At 37.0% G+C, this 16,988-nt stretch overlaps 1 protein-coding gene across 1 annotated transcript in view; it reads right to left on the bottom strand.

The window, feature by feature from the left end:
- Nucleotides 1-330: 330 nt before the first annotated feature.
- The window catches only part of LOC117987390 (uncharacterized), a 156,524-nt gene continuing 139,866 nt past the window's right edge, over nt 331-16,988 (bottom strand). Inside the window, exons 3-6 of the mRNA XM_034974393.2 lie at nt 10,801-10,997; nt 5,870-6,101; nt 4,597-4,674; nt 331-2,176 (exon numbers count right to left, since the gene is read on the bottom strand). Of these exons, the coding sequence (XP_034830284.2) occupies nt 1,864-2,176; nt 4,597-4,674; nt 5,870-6,101; nt 10,801-10,997 (820 nt within the window). The 3' untranslated portion in view covers nt 331-1,863. The remainder of the gene's footprint in view (nt 2,177-4,596; nt 4,675-5,869; nt 6,102-10,800; nt 10,998-16,988) is intronic.

Genomic DNA, 16,988 nt, shown 5'->3' with positions numbered 1-16,988 from the left:
ACTGAAGTTATTATTGTAAAGGTATGAAGGCGGCTTGAGTCACGTATTCATATATATTTATTTAAATGAAGACAAGAAATGTTTTCCTTTAGGAAATTGTGGAACCAACTTCCCAGTACCTTCGGTGGTGTTCCTCGTAGATTTCAACATGGGGTTATTTAAGGCGGATAACAAATTCATTAAAATCGGCAATGCATTGGCGGTTCCTCTGGTGCAGCAAATATTCATGCGCGGTAATCACTCAATATCAGTGACCCGCTTACCTGCTTGTTTGTTCGCTATTTACATAGACATATTATACATAAAAAGTTCCTTTTTATTTTGTTCCTCTGTCTCATTATAAGAATCGCGATGTAAATTTTGGCTTCTAAGGTTAGGTCGAATTCTCATTTCGTCCAAGTCATCTATTACGCAGTAAGTCTGATTCACTGTTGGTCTAATTAGCTCACCGAGAAACACTCCTCAGAAAATTTATTATGTACTAGCGACCCGCCCCGGCTTCGCACGGACAGCTTATTGCAATTTTCGTAGGGAGGATCTCTAGTTTTTTAACCGACTTCTTTGAAATAAAATAGGTATAGACTATGCCACTATGTGTATAGCTTTTACTGGTGAAAAAGTTTACCCAATGGTTTACTAGTTCCAGAGATTACTCGCTACAAAAAATGACCTCTTTATAGTATAGATAGGTAAATATGTGAATTTTATTGTAAGTAGGTCTATATTTGTTAACTCATATAAATATTTTTGGCAGCGTTCTGCGAGCTATAAAAGTTATGTTTCTGCGAAGCGCGAAGCCCAGAAGAGATTGTGACACAAAGCACAATGAAATTATTGAAAGATAATTTTTAATTTCATAGATGATTCCTAAATCTAATAATACTATACGCGACGGCCGTTAGAAACAAAGATAAATTGATTATATCGATACATTATGGTTTTCGTGCCTTCATCCGTAATTCATAAAAGGTATCTATCCGTATTTACAATTATTACATAGAATCCATTGCCTTAAAGCTATATCAATTTGAATACTATTTCATAAAGAACTAGAAATAAATAAACAAAAAGTTAATATTATAGTATTACACGATTTCAATCCAGCAGACAATTTTACAAAGTATCTATGCTTCTGAAAAGGAAATTCATGTGAAAGATTCAGCTACTGCTACGGGGGAATCAACATTATTATTTTTAACACTAACCAAAACAAATGGAGATAATGAAGGAGGATAAATGAATCCTGATAATTTATTTTTAAATAGAATAATTTAATAAATTATAAATAAAATATGGTTAGCTTAAAATATGGTTAGGTTAGCGAAGTGTTAGCAAAATATAAGGATAATAATAGTTACTTGAATCAGAAGCTTAAAAATTATACGTAAATATTAAACAACCATTGGCACTAAATAATTAACATTTTAATACGTTGTACATTACGGTGAAGGTTTTGGTTTAATATAAGGTTCTTTTGTTACCTTTATACACGGCACGTTTTTAACTTATCCAAGCAAATCAATAGGTAGGTACCTATACGTCAGTGCTTTGTATTTACATTTTATAAAACTTATTTATATGATAATAAGGTACTTAAATCCACTTCAATTGTCAAACAAATATAGTATACAAATATATAAAAGCATAAAACCTATCACTGTAACACATTTATATATTTGTATACCTACGTAACCTAATACCATTTTAGCATCTATAATATTGTGTTATGATCACTTATATTCCATAAAACCTAATAATGGGCACCAAACTTCACTTCCCACAAATAGCACTCAAAATATCACTGTACAAACCACTCATAGATACAATCCTCATGTCTTCTACACTTAGAAGTCCACTGGTTTGTTATAAATGTGCCAATATGTCGATTTCGGAAGGCGGTTGTATATGAGAATCGTTAAGCGCCGTTGATCCAGACACCGTAACAATCACAGGTTGCGCCTCTGTGTGAACTATTGTGACGAGATGTTCGTCAGGGTCTTTTTCTTGTTCTGTGGGTTTAGGGAGGTGTTCTATCGTGTCGTCATTGTATTTGAGTTCTAGGGACGTTAGAGTTGGGAGTGTGTCCGTGACTGTTACAGGGGGGTCGACGCGAGGCGCTCGGTAGGATGGCGGGCCGCTGTACTCGGAGCCGCACCACACTGCTCCCGTGGATCCTCTGAAACAAGACAAAGTAATTAAGTTCAAACTTTTTTTTGTTGCTAATTCATTTTATGCCATTAGATCATTTATAACCTCTGCCTTAGATACTAGTTCATCTATAGAGCGGATTGAAATTCACACTACACTATTACTATAGCTGCTATTAGTGCTAAATTTTCTAATAAGGGCGAAAGTGGAACATCTAAATATACATCTAAATATATATATATTAAAAAGAGCAACCGCCGAGTTTCTTGCTGGTTCTTCTCGGTAGGACGGCATTCCGAACCAGTGGTAAATTAAACCTGACTATTCATAAGCACTTTTAAAAAGTTTACATGAATAAAAAAACATTCTATTCTATTCTATTCTATTCTATTCTATTCTACATATAAAAATAAAAACCATCAAAAACTCATCCAGGCCCAGCCCAAACCCTTGGACCTAGAAAGCTGATTTTTTTTACAGAGGTTCACTTTATAATGCAAATGTTGATAAGGATTTAAGGGCGGATTTCCACAGGAGTGAAGCCACGCATCGGCAGGAGTAGGTAATATTACTAGCTATCAGGTATTTTACAGAATTAATCCTCCCCCGATTATCAGATGTCGTACCTTTTTTTTTTTTATTATTATTATAGCCTTTTTGTTCCTTAATAATGTTTCTTACACTTATTAACACACACTTTCATTTATGTCTATAGTTTGTTATTATTTATATGTATTATTTGATTTAATGTTAAGTTACTATAAATATATGTTTTATTTATTATTTATAATATTATGTATTAAGTTTTTTTTTTTTTTTTTTTTTTTTTTATTAAGGACCTCTCTATGAGTGTAGGCCTCCTCCATTTTTTTCCACAATTTTCTGTCTATAGCTTTATTGACCCAATTTTCTCCCGCTATGCTAGCTATTTCATCTGCCCAACGTTCCAGCGGTCTGCCTCTTTTTCTTTTTCCCCGGGGGCCAGACCAGGCAGACAATTTCTTTGTCCATTTTTGCGTATCCATTCTCGCGATATGACCTGCCCATGCCCATTTTAGTCTTTTACTATGTTTTAAAGCATCCACAACATTTGTTTTTCTTCTTATATCCGTACTTCTTTGTTTATCTAAGCGCTTTATGTTTAGTATACTTCGCTCCATAGCTCTTTGGCATGTTAGTATCTTATTTTTAGTGTAGTTGTTAAAGACCCAGGTTTGACACGCATATGTGAGACAAGGCAAGATACACATGTCAAGAATTTTCTTTTTCAGTTTTATGGGAAGGTTTGATTTTAATGTTTCTTTATAGCTCCAGAACTTGTTCCAGGTCATGGTCACACGTCGGTCAATTTCATCGCGATGTCTAGATTTTTTGAATGATATTTGTTTTCCCAGATAAATATATTCGGTTACATATTCTAGAGTTTCATTGTTGATTTGTATCGGTTTATTGGAATTGTTTGTCATGACTTTTGTTTTTAAGGTGTTTAATTCTAAGCCAATCTTTTTACTAGCAGAATACAAATCGTTTATCATTGACTCTAGCTGTGATGCTGTCTCAGCGAATAAAACAATGTCATCAGCAAATCTGAGGTTGCTTAGGAAGCTACCATTTATGTTAATACCTTTCTTGGACCAATTCAAGTCTTTCATGATGTTTTGAAGTACAGTTATAAAGATTCTAGGTGAGAGTGGGTCGCCCTGTCTTACACCTCTACATATATTTATTTTTTTACCTTTTTTGTCCAGTTTCACTTTACTTACACTGTTATTATATATATTTTTTATTACTTCAATAGCATCATTGGGAACATTGCATTCTTGTAGAGCTTTCCACATACTATTATGAGATATAGAGTCAAATGCCTTGGCATAATCAATAAATGCCAAGTAAAGTGGGCGTCTATATTCTTCATACTTCTCTATTACTTGTTCTAGAACATATATATGGTCTATAGATGTCGTACCTACTTCAGATTAATTAGAGAGGAAAATGAAACGTTGTCGTCGTAACCGATAAAGGTACACTGGGCATCTAGATCTCTTACACGGCGCACCTACTAGGGTCTTCCACATGCCGTGGCCATGAGAATCGAAACACAATAACATCAAAGTAAAATGGACCTAAAGAGCCTTGAATTGAAGTCAAAAAATTTACTTTCCACTGACTTTAATTTCGCAAGGTTTCCGCTTGGAGCACTGGCTGTAGATGTGTAGACAAACTTGAGCTTTAAAACAAGGCACTTAAGATCCAGTTTACTATAACGCAGAAGTGTTTCGACTCTCGAATTCTAGCAACGTTTGGTGTAACGTAAAATCTTATACTACGGGTACTGGATCCAGCAGCGTCTCCTTGCGTCTCGTTTAATATCGTCTGTCTATCGCGGAGATCTGTCATGGCTACGTTTTCAGGAATGAGGTCATCATTTATTATACAAAATCTTTTTACCTGACTAGACTTGCTGAATTGGATCTGTAAGTAGGAGGCGGCGACACCGCGGGCGCACTTCTGTCGAGGAGAAGTAACCTGCAAACAAACATTTCCGATAAATACTTTGAAACTTTCTAGTTCTACAGCTTAAGTTCTCAGCGTTCTAAAGTTACAGCCTTGCAAAGGCAACATTGGAACCGATTGTTAGAAATTTGATTTAAGCTTTTCAACTCGTATTCTCGCAGGTTGTATAAAACATTTGTTACAACTTTAAACAATAGAAATAGTTGCTTTTTATACTTTACTTGCACCCCGGCTTCGCATGGGTGCAATGTAGTTTGTTTGTTTGTGGTATCGTTTAATTTTACGATATTTCATATTATTTTAATTTTGTGATATCTCGTAACATATTATTCTAAATTAAATGATGTAAGGGCAATTTCGGTCTAAATTGAATATTTCAGATGATGAACTATTTTATTTTGATACCAGTGGTGATAATTTGGGACCAGTACTGCTGCGACAGGACTGTGGCAGCTGGTGACAGCACTGTTGCGGCAGCGCTGCTGCGTGCAGCGTGGTTCGGAATCACACCTTAAAGGTATTGTAATACAAAGGCATTGTAACGGTAAGGGTCGAGCAACAATATTGGTATTAATAATATTGCCCGCTCTTCACTCGTGCGCGAATTGCGGCCACTGAATTATAATACTAACGATTGCGGCGCGAATGCCCGTGAGCCATCCGTGAACGGCGCGGGAAACTCGCTGTTGTTTGCACCATTCACTACCTTCCGGCTGCAAATTGCGCGTCTGATGAGCTAGAGTTGCTAGAGTCAAGATTTCACACTATGCAACAACGCACATTGGAACTTTGTACAGTTTCTTTTTACTGACGTGAATCCGCGTGCTGCTGTCGCGTCGGTTTTAAGATCGGAATTCGTAATTCGTAATTCGAAAGTATCACATTTTGTTCTTACAAAACAACAACCTAACAAAATGTGATACCTACCTAGTTGAGGAATTAGGTTAGAATTCTAATATATTATAGTATATCCCGGCATGCCTCAGAGTTCTCCATAATGTTCTGGAAGGTGTGTGATGTCTGCCAATCCGCACTTGGCCAGCGTGGTAGACTATGACCAAAACCCTTCTCATTCTGAGAGGAGACCCGTACGTACTGTAGTTAGCCGGTGATGGATCGATGATGATGATCATGAGGAATTAGGTTAGGATAACATGTTGTAAGTAGGTAATCTTTTCTGGTTGGCAAATAAATAAATAAATCTTACCTGAGTCTATACTCTTGCATAGAAGCTTGGTAGGTGGGTGGCGGAGGCCTATAATGGAACTCCGGATACAGCATGGCTGCGTAGGGGTGGTGCGGGCGCGCGTAGCTGGGCGGCAGTCGAGGCACGAGCCGCCGACACGACGCCCGTCGCAGCCCCAGCAAGGCGCAGGGAGCATCGCGAGCGCCTAGTCGCCATGCTAGGCCTGCTGCGGTTACTAGCACCACACCTATGCCTGTAAAAAATATTATGGTATAATCTAAATATATAAAAGAGAAATACCACTCACTCACTGACTGACTGACTAATCACGAAATCTCAGAAACTATAAAGCCTACAAACTTGAAATTTGGAAGGTAGGTTCTTTCTAGGACGTAGGTGTCAGCTAAGGAACGATTTTGAAAAATTCCCCCCCTAAGGGTGTGAAAGGGGGGGGGTCCAAGGTTGTATGAAAGTCCTATATTTTTGGAGTTAGAGACGTGAAAATCGACAATTAGGTTATTAGCTTTAAATAATAAAAATCTGTATAATTCAATTTGGAAAATTCCCCCCTTAAGGGTGGTAAAATAGGGGGCAATGTTTTTATAGAAAAGTTTTAACAATTGTTATTTTTACTTGAAATTTGAAATGTAGGCTATTTTTAGGGGGTAGGTATCAGATAAGAAAGGATCTAACTAAATTCCCCCCCTAAGGGAGTAAAATGGAGGTGGAAGGGTTCTATGAAAATCCTAAGTTTTTGAAGTTAGAGATATGAAAATTGGCATTTAGGTATTCTGGGTTCCGTGTCTTAAGGTGAGACTGAGTGAGTAGGTAAGTTTTTTTTTTTTTTTTGTCGTAAAGTACTGACACCAGTACTTTACTACCATTACAATCTAGCCTATGAGAGAGGCTAATAAGCAAGGTAGGTTTTCTGTAGGTTTTTCCAAATCTGTGCCCCGCTCATTGCCACTTCAGCTTCGTGACCCGTTGGGCTATATATCGGTTAATCTGGTTCTCAATTCAGATTTGAACACGTAGAAAAACTCCGAGCACAGCGCACTCCATTGCCCGCTAAATGACTCTGAGCTTTCTTAAATGAGGCCTTAAAGCTAAATTAACATCAAAAACGTACCTACTAACCTACACCCTACTATTAAATAGATATTTACCTATCTAGTCGACATGAGAAGCTCTACACAAAGGTGCATGGCCCCAGCTCAAAGCTCGCTATAAATAAAAATGAAAAAACTGTACTGTTCATTTAACTACACGCGTATTAGTGTTGACACAACAAAGCCGTTAACAAATTTCACGCACCAAGCTGAGCAAGCGACTAGGTGGTAGGTATTTAGATTATTATTTTTCGAGCTTGTGATCACGTACAATACGTTCCGGCTTTGATCTCCCGCGTTCACAGAATTCTGAATAAGTTAATAGAAATGAGGAGCTAGCTAACAAAACGTTGTATTTGCATGAAATAAAGTTTTACAGTGGACTCGACTTTGGACTTATTTCAGCGCAGTTTTATTTGGGTATTTCAGTGATCGAAATCATGACCTTCGAACTCAATTTCAAATTTGTTTGGAAATGCGTTCAGATTTGTATTTAGTGGACCAAAAACATCCGGATCCCGGTTTATTCCCGACAAAAAAGTATTTTGTTCAGAAGTGTTTTTGTTCGGAAGCTCCTCAAATGGTATCTGCGTTCTTAATAAAGAACGCAGATACCATTTGAGGAGCTTCCGAAAAATCGACGATACGATCTTCTGGTAATAACCAGAAGACCGTATCGTCGATTTTTAGCATATTAGGTATCACACATAGAAATAATTCGAAAACACATAATAAGTATAATATGTAGTGGTACCAATAGACGTAAATTAAAGTATATATAATATACGCTATTCAATTAAGCCTGTTTTTACAATAACGCGCACAGTTGATTTATTATTTTGTGCGGCGACAATTTCACGCTCCTTTGTCATTTCTAAAACTAATCTAAGTTCTTTGATCGCGCTTATACTGTACCTGTGCTATTGAAGTTCATAGTGAAAAGAGGAATTACTTTCTATAAAGGTATACATCGGGTCCACTCTACTGTAGAGCTTTTATCACAGGATACTTAATAGTACCTTTTTTATCACAAGTAGATACCCTTAGGTATAATACCCGACTTCACAAAATATTTTGAAAATCTACTATACTTAGTAGATTTTCATACATACATACTTCATACATACTTAGTAGCGTAGCGAAACCGTGGCTGAGTTGGTCAAGGCAACGGGCGCGAACCCAGAAGATGCAGGTTCGATTCCTGCCGGTTACGCAATTTTTGATATGTATTTAAAATTATTTAGTAATTTCCTTGAAGTGTAGGTAAAAACACTAAACAATTATAAAAAAATATAAAAAATTTACTTAGTAGATTACATATCAAATATGTACTCATATTTGATATGTAGTAGAAAGAACAAAGAACTTGGCTTTTGACACGCTGCTGCGTTTCTTGATAACCCGCAGAGTTAATATTGCAATCTGAAGGCAATTAAAACCAGCTAATTTTGAACAAATAACTTTACGTTAATATACTCCTGAGTCTTAAGACTTGTCTAAAATTGAGAAGGCCAATGAAATTTTTAGTTTCTAAATCCCAGTTCGGTATCGTCCACATAAAGGGCTTTACTAAGCGAACCATCAGAAAAAAACTCAACATTTATCGTTCTTTTTTGAAGGGAGCAAATTGTACTACATAACAGGATGACGAATATTTGGTTAGCTCGTCACTCAATTTTGATGTGTGAAGTTCGCAGCTGAGTGACGCGTACAAATTGCTCCAGCGTCACAACAATAGATCGCTTCTCTGTAACAACATCATTTGTCCCTAACGCTAATGAAAATCCAATTAATTCAGCTCCAAAACTCATTGGAAGTTTAATTGAAAACTTCGCCCGATGAAGGGCGGACGCGACTTTGTGAATGACGTAATGAGATTTCGGGCCTGAGTTGTTATTGTCATATGCAGGACGAATATCCAATGAGGTTCGTCGGATTGTTTCATGCTTAATTACGGACATTTGTTAGCGGCGCCGCTTTTGAGCCAAATATATTAATATTAGAACGTGAGCGCCGTAAACTGTGAACAACTGTCGGGAAAATGGCAGCTGTGGTAATCTCCCACTTTAATTTATACTGTGATAAAATTTAGAAATTGCCAATATGAAAATAAAATTGCGGCGTTTCAAAGCAATTATTTATGCTCGGCATCTACCTAGGTACCATTTAATTTGAATGATAAGGCTTTTTTATTCCAATAAAAGTCAGCCCTTGACTGCGATCTCCTCTGGTGATAAGTAATGATGGAGTCTAAGCTGGAAGCGGGCTAACTTGGAAGGAAGGAACAAGTTTTATAGAGCCATATTATCTACCCTTTGTCGGGTTCTGCACGGCATAGTACCAGTACCTACTCTTAATCACTTGGCAGCACGGTTTTGCCGGTAGGGCTAGTTACTAAACAGCCACTGCCATAGCGTCTCGCCAGACCAGATACAATTTAGAAATTAAAATTTCCCAAAATTGCCCCTGTCGGGAATCGACCCCGGGATCTCCCACTTATAAGACCACAGCGCCGATTTCAGGCCAGCGTCACACAGCGCCAGTTTACTTAAAATAGCCTAGATGGGTACCTATCGAACAGTATAACTTTGATCGATAGAAAAAAAGAAAAAAGCGGTGCTAGCGTGAAACGTGAAGCGAACTGTTAAACGATCAAAGACTTTATCAGTGAAAAAATTCACTCGATTTACAAGTTTCACCTGGCTTCGCCTCGAAGCGGCGAAAGTTTATAGTATGATTAGGTAGGTACTAGATAACGCCTGCGACTACGTCCGTGTCGATTAAGCTTTTTTAAAAATTCCGTGGGAACTCCGATTTCCCGGGATAAAGTATTATGACCGTCTCCGGGACGCAAGCTGTCTCTCATCTCTGTACCTTTCAACAAAATCAGTTAAAAGTTAGATGCGTGAAATGATAATGACAGACGGACAGACTTGTGTCTGTCCGTCTGTCATTATTTACTACACTTTCGCATTTTATATTCGCAATATTAGTACGGATCTATCTTTAACACATTTTTGTTCCTGTTTATCTTTCAAAGGACGCCTATTTATTATTATCATAATAGGTATTTTTCTTTTTATTCTTCATCACATTTTTCCTTCAAAGGATCAGCTTTCCTTCAGATTGGATCTGCGTACAATTGAAAGTTAACGACACCTGAATATAAGAGTATTTGGCATTATCGGCACTCAGCTCTGACACGATTTGGAAACGCTTTCGTTCAATGATATTGACACTTTACTTTCTGAGCATGAAAAATCTAGGATTCTTTTATATGAAAATGAAAATGAAAAATGAAAATGAAAAATGAAAAATGAAAAATGAAAATGAAAATCTTTTTTATTCGTATAAACTTTTACAAGTACTTACGAATAGTCGGATGCATCTACCACATATAAGTAACAGGAATGGTTTTATACAAAGAAGATTAAATTCATTACCAATTTTCACAATCAATTATGATTGAATATCATAATCAGTTCGAATTCACTTAATCTATAGTCAACAAATCTTAACAAAATTAAAATAATAAGTATTGTGAAACTTGTGACAAGATTGCCACTTCGGGAAAGTAGTAGCTTTTATCGTGATCTGCTCTGTAGGTATAGTATTGACGGTAAATATCGTAAGATATTATAATATATATCTACGTATATGTAAGTTGATATAATGTATATATCGTGATATATATCAACGAACCATGGCCATAAATGATACTCCTGATTCACTGATAAAGTCAAGAGAACATCCAAAAATTTCAAGAAAGCGTTGCGTTAGGAAACACTTTCCTTGCACTAACTAAACTATTTTTAAGGTTTAGGAGGCTTTTAATTTGCTTACCTATCATAAGTAGCAGTAATGTGAGGGGTGCTCGAGGATGCGGCCTCAGGGCTCCTAACACGGCCCCTGCAGCCACCAGGCAGGCGCCCACGACGCCCAGGAAGAGAACACATAGCCTTAGCGGAGGCCGGCCACAACATGACTTGGGAGCATTGCCTTCCCCTTCGGAACATGCATACGCTGCACCTCTTCCTGATCTGGAAAAAAGAGTAACATCATTTTATTCAACGGAAACTATTTTTTCCCCGATATCAGCGTAGAAAACCTTTTGGGTACGTCTGCCAATAGTCTGGTAAAATAAGTTTATTTTAATTATAAAAAGGGGCGCACGTACATAGAAAGAGTTTTGGGAAATGAATTTTTATTTCAGACGCTTAAATTTAAAACACCATTCTGTATTTTTTCTTTAAACTCGCAGCTAATTATAGTCCTCGAAGGTACTAGCCTTTCGGACAAGGTTGAGTTTTAATGCTTTTCTTCTGTCGCAGTTTCCGTTTTTCATTCCTTTTTACGTCGTCTAGATCGCTGAACTGCTTTTACAATTAAGTATTAATGTTCGTAATAAAAGGAAAAGGCGCTCCATTCTCGTCTTAGCCCTCAATTTTTTATTCAGGTCTAGTACCGACGCCCGCAACTTCGTCTGTGTGGATTTAGGTCTTTAAAATCCCGTGCGACTCTTTAATTTTCCAGGATGAAATGTTTTTGCCTTTGCCACTCTCCAGGTATTATATACCCATGAAAAAACCACGTCGATCCATGGCTCCGTTGCTAATTGATTGAAGGACAAACAAATAAACCAAGAGACCAACACACTCTCGTATATTTATAATATGGGTATTGATTGTATTTTGATTTTGATTGTACAATCAATACCCATATTATATATTTATATATTTCTAAGTTCTAATCATAATTATTATAATACTAGATGATGCCCGCGACTTCGTCCGCGTGGATTTAGGTTTTAAAAATCCCGTGGGAACTCTTTGATTTTCTGGGATAAAAAGTAGCCTATGTCCTTCCCCGGAATGCAAGCTATCTCTGTACAAAATTTCATCAAAATCGGTTGAACGGATGGGCCGAAGCTAGCAGACAGACAGACAGACAGAGACACACTTTCGCATTTATTATAAGTAATAAGTATAAGTATGGATTATTATTTAAAAAATTAATTAGAAAAATAAACGCTCATTTAGTTACACAAATCTTCAAAATAAATTAAATTGGCAAGTCTAAAATATGGAGTAAGTACCTACTTACTATCGTTTTTACAATGGTTCTTGAGAAAAAGATAGCATTATTTTTAGTAGTTTAGCTTAGTGTTTTGTGTACAACCTAATTTAGCACCAGTGCACGAAGGTACCTAGCAACAATAAAATTCTACTGATTTTGTTTAGAGAGATTAATGTTACAAAGTGATTCACCGGAGTCACGACTGAATGCACCAGAGTTTATTGACCTGTATCATCTGACCCCTTTCGAATGGATACCCTTATAATGTTAATTGGTTAGTAAGATTATTAATACACAAAAAGAACCATCCATTGTTTGGGTCACGTTTGATTTCATTCGTATATTCGGTATGTAACGATATGTTTATCATATTATAAAAATAGAAAAGAACTAAGAAGAATATTAGGTATGATGAATAACTTCGAAAGAATGGATTCTAAAAGTCACTCAAACAAAGCCTTTCATAATAGAATCTGATCTTAAAAAGGATTCAGCCTGTCAAAAACAAATACGTCGTTTTCTCTAGCATCAAATGGATCGAGCGGGTTAAGAATAAATTCGTTGGGCTGGAGTCCAGTTTCTGAACAAATGGTTCAGTACAAGCAGTTTTATAAATATTAAAGTATGTAATTATTTAGGAAGTTGTATCCAGGCGCGGAAATTGTATACCTATTGAAAGATGAAACATTACCTATTTTTAATCCATATTTTTATTACAAATGCGAAAGTGTGTCTGTCTGTCTGTCTGTCTGCTAGCTTTTCACGGCTCAACCGTTCAACCGATTTTGATGAAATTTGGTACAGAGTTAGCTTATATCCCGGGGAAGGACATAGGCTACTTTTCATCCCGGAAAATACTGAGAATCAGAGTTCTCACGGGATTTTTAAAAACCTAAATCCACGCGTACGAAGTCGCGGGCATCAGCTAGTTATGAAATAAAAAGCTTCCAAAGTTAACAAGATTTTGCATAATATGGACCGTTAAAAAGGCCAAACAAAGCGTGGCGTTGGTGGATACTTACGATCCTCGATGTGAAATAAAGATAAGCCTAGTGGAGCCTAAGGCATTTCATCAGATCGAGAAGTGTAGTATCTGCCACCTGTTCCATAGAGGAAACATGGAATTCAATGGAAAGCTAACTCAGAAGGAAATATAGGTACTCATAGAGCGCAGATGCTCAAGCTTGCAACGCGAAGTAACTACCTACTTTATTTTATGGAACCATAGTGAAAAATACGAGTAGATATACATATGTAACTACCTACTTACTACATATGTAAGTAACTACCTACTTTATTTTATGGAACCATAGTGAAAAATACGAGTAGATATACATATGTATCTTCAATGGATAAGTCTGGTATAAAACGTTTCTCGGAGCTATAGTTAGTCTCCGGACGTTTTGATAAATGAGTTCTTACAACAACATTCATTTCGTTGCCGACGTCTTTTTCATGTTTTTTTTTTCATTATTTTTCATGTCATTCCTAAGCCCTAAAACCTGAGGTTTTAACAGCAGTTTTATAACTGCTTCACGAACAAATTTTTTGGGAACATTTTATGATAATATTATTTATAATTTTTCATTAAATAGGTACCTTAAGCCTTGTAAATTGGTAGGATGATATTTTTTTATTTAATCTTAGGAAAAATCCTAGGGTGACCAGCCAACGCGTAAAATACTGCATCATCATGGTAAATAAATGCTTGGCCTTAAACTCCTATCCATATAAATACCTAAATGCCTATCTTACACACACAAAAATATAAAGTAGGTAAGTCTATAAATACGAGTGATTGTTGGCGGAATTTCATAAGGATAATTTCTCCTATAGGAAAGGTTATTTCACATCAATCTTCTATATAGTGTTTCCTGATTTTACGGTGGTAGGTACCACCACTAGTTCTCTATGAATAATGCATCTCTATGAACAGCTTAATGTACAGTACGCGGCCAAAAGTGATGAAATTCAGCCTTTAGAATGACATTTCATCTTTATAGAGCGTTGTCTCTGTCACCCATACCCAGATGACGCTTTGTCGGTTTTAACGAGCGAGACAGTGCTCTACAAATCTGCTGTCTCTTCCTGAAGTTCATCACTTTTGGTCGCGTACTGTAAGTACCTACCTATTAACTATGTGATATTTTAGTGCCACCAACAAAAAAGGCATAAAGAAGTGAATTCAATGACATCTGTTGCGTCGATCGAATGCGATAAGTAAAAATGGGATGACTCACTTTTTATTGTCCTAATGTTTTTGGACACGCGATCCATTAAATATCCCACTAACCCCCGTATGATACCTATAACTCTGCTGATAGAAATGTTTAGCAGAATCAGAGATAAAATAAACATGAATATATTGGGTCATTTTCGGTGATTCGTTACTTTTTAGGGTTCCGTACCTCAAAAGGAAAAACGGAACCCTTATAGGATCACTTTGTTGTCTGTCTGTCTGTCCGTCTGTCTGTCAAGAAACCTACAGGGTACTTCCCGTTGACCTAGAATCATGAAATTTGGCAGGTAGGTAGATATTATAGCTGACATTTGGGGAAAAATCTGAAAACGGTGAATTTAGGGTTAGATCACACAAAAAAATTAAATTGTGGTCATGAACTAATAATTAGTATTTTCAACTTTCGAAGTGAGTGACTATATCAAGTGGGGGTATCATATGAAAGGTCTTCACTTGTACATTCTAAAACAGATTTTTATTTATTTTTATGCATCATAGTTTTTGAATTATCGTGCAAAATGTCGAAAAAATACGACTGTAGTACGGAACCCTCATTGCGTGAGCCTGACTCGCACTTGGCCGGTTTTTTTATGAGTAGGTTAATATTAAAATCCGTATAACAAGTGCGCGCCCAATCACATATATAGTACGCGGCAGGTCAAGTTAGAAATCGGGCTATGAGGCGGGGAGACGCCCTGCACACCCGCACGTCACATGCGCTATCTCGAACTGTTTATATACCTACAAACCCGCTACTATTGCCAAACAAATGAAGGATACTATGGAATAAAATAACAATTGTTTCGAGTTTAGTATAAAATAAAAGGACGAGCTTTTCATTTCATTTCATGTCCTGTGTAAATTCTGGAAATACATATTATACTTACAATTTAATCTACTATAAACATTTGTATAGTAAACCGTTCGTCCGTAGTGTTAATAAATAATTCATTATTTAATATAGCTTTAGTTAGGTTTTAGTTTTTGAACGATTATCTCGTTTTCAATAATTGATTAGTGACATTCTGAAAGGAGACCTGTGAGTGTTCTTAGTAGTGGGCCGTCGAGGGGTTGATCATGGTGATAATGATGATGATGAAATAATGCAATTTTCAAACAATAAATAGTAGGTATTTAAGACTTTTTTGAAACATATTTTCTGGAAAAAACATTATCTGAACGTAATTTAATAGAGCAAGCAGAATTTAATATACCTATCTAACAGTATACCGCGCTAACTTTATCCAATATGATTCAATACAAGAGGCATTATGCAAATCCTGGAACAGTTTAAGGCCTGGATATTGTTCTGAAGTATATAGCTTAATATTAAGGCATACCCAGATTCAGAGGATTCTAGTACTATGCCTAGTAGTGTACCTACTTTGCAACTCCGCGTCCTATTTATTTTGAGCGAATGTACGATAGACCAGTTGACCAGCCTTCTAGTAACTATGCCAAATTATAGGGAAGTAGAGGGTGATATTAGGTAGTAGGTACATGGTTTCGGCTTTGTAGAGCGTTGTCTCTGTCACTTATACCAATATAACGTTTTGTTGGTCTCAACGACAGATGAGACAAAATACAATACAAATCTGCTATCTCCTTCTAAAGGGCGATGAACATTACTTTCGGCCGCATCCTGTAGTTCGTTTTTAACAGCACCCAAGTGTGAGTTGGGCCTTAAGCGCATAAAGTTTTAACATATGCGCCGCAGACCGTATTTATGTAGTTAATAAGGGTTGGGGGTTAATTATAAGATTTATGTGTATATTACCGCACTGCGCACGCGTCGTTATTACCGTCTGGCATTGACAATTTATTAGCCACTTTAATACCGAAGTGTTTTAACGTTATTACTTACGAGGTTTTAATGAAAAAATAATCGGTTTTAATTAAATCCATGTATGGTACGCGACAGGTCGAAATGGCATACGGGGAGGGAACGTCCCGCACACCCGCATAGCTCTCGCGCTAACCCGGTGCGGGCGAGCGCGAGTGACGTACGGGTGTGTGGGGCGCCTCTTGCCCCGATTGCCATTTCAACCTGTCGCAGACTAGGTAGCACATTGAGTATTATTATAATAATTGCACAAGTATGTCTGTCTGTTACCGTTTGTCAGCTCAACCGCTGAATCGATCTTGATGGAGTTTCGCATAGAGATAGCTTGTATCATAGAGATGAACATAGATTCTTTTTATCCTAGAAATCAAAGAGTTCCACGGGATCTTTAAAAACCCGAGGGTATCAACTAGTTTGCTTGTCAAGGCTGAGTTTATACAGATACGCTACTTCTAGAAGTTGTGACTAACTAGGCTTCTAGAATTTGTAATAGATTAGGCGTTCATATTGTGGAGCGCGCGTAGGAGCCGTGTGGGGAGCCATACTTTGACTTTGCTCACTCAAGTTTTAATTAAAACGAGACAGAATTATGTCAGCGATATAACTCCGTCTCCTTTTAACAGTATCTTAAGTCTGAGCAAAGTCAAAGTGCGCTCTATAGATCTCAGCCTTAGATATCCAGGACCTAAAAGATTCTTCGTTTATCATTAAATCAAAAGAAAGATCGCAACCAAAGGGCGATTCCTCATCAAAATCCCTCATGGCCAGTCCAACGTTCTACTGGTGCTACGCTCCATTGGCCGTGGAACCAATAAATAGCCAATAAATAGCCATAATCGCTGATATATCGCCTGACGGCCATCGGAAAGAGTT

The sequence above is a fragment of the Maniola hyperantus genome, chromosome 13 (assembly GCF_902806685.2).
Source record: "Maniola hyperantus chromosome 13, iAphHyp1.2, whole genome shotgun sequence".
Taxonomy (NCBI): Eukaryota; Metazoa; Arthropoda; class Insecta; order Lepidoptera; family Nymphalidae; genus Maniola; species Maniola hyperantus.
The sequence above is the reverse complement of the archived record's forward strand: the minus strand, read 5'-3'. Positions and strand labels throughout refer to the sequence as shown.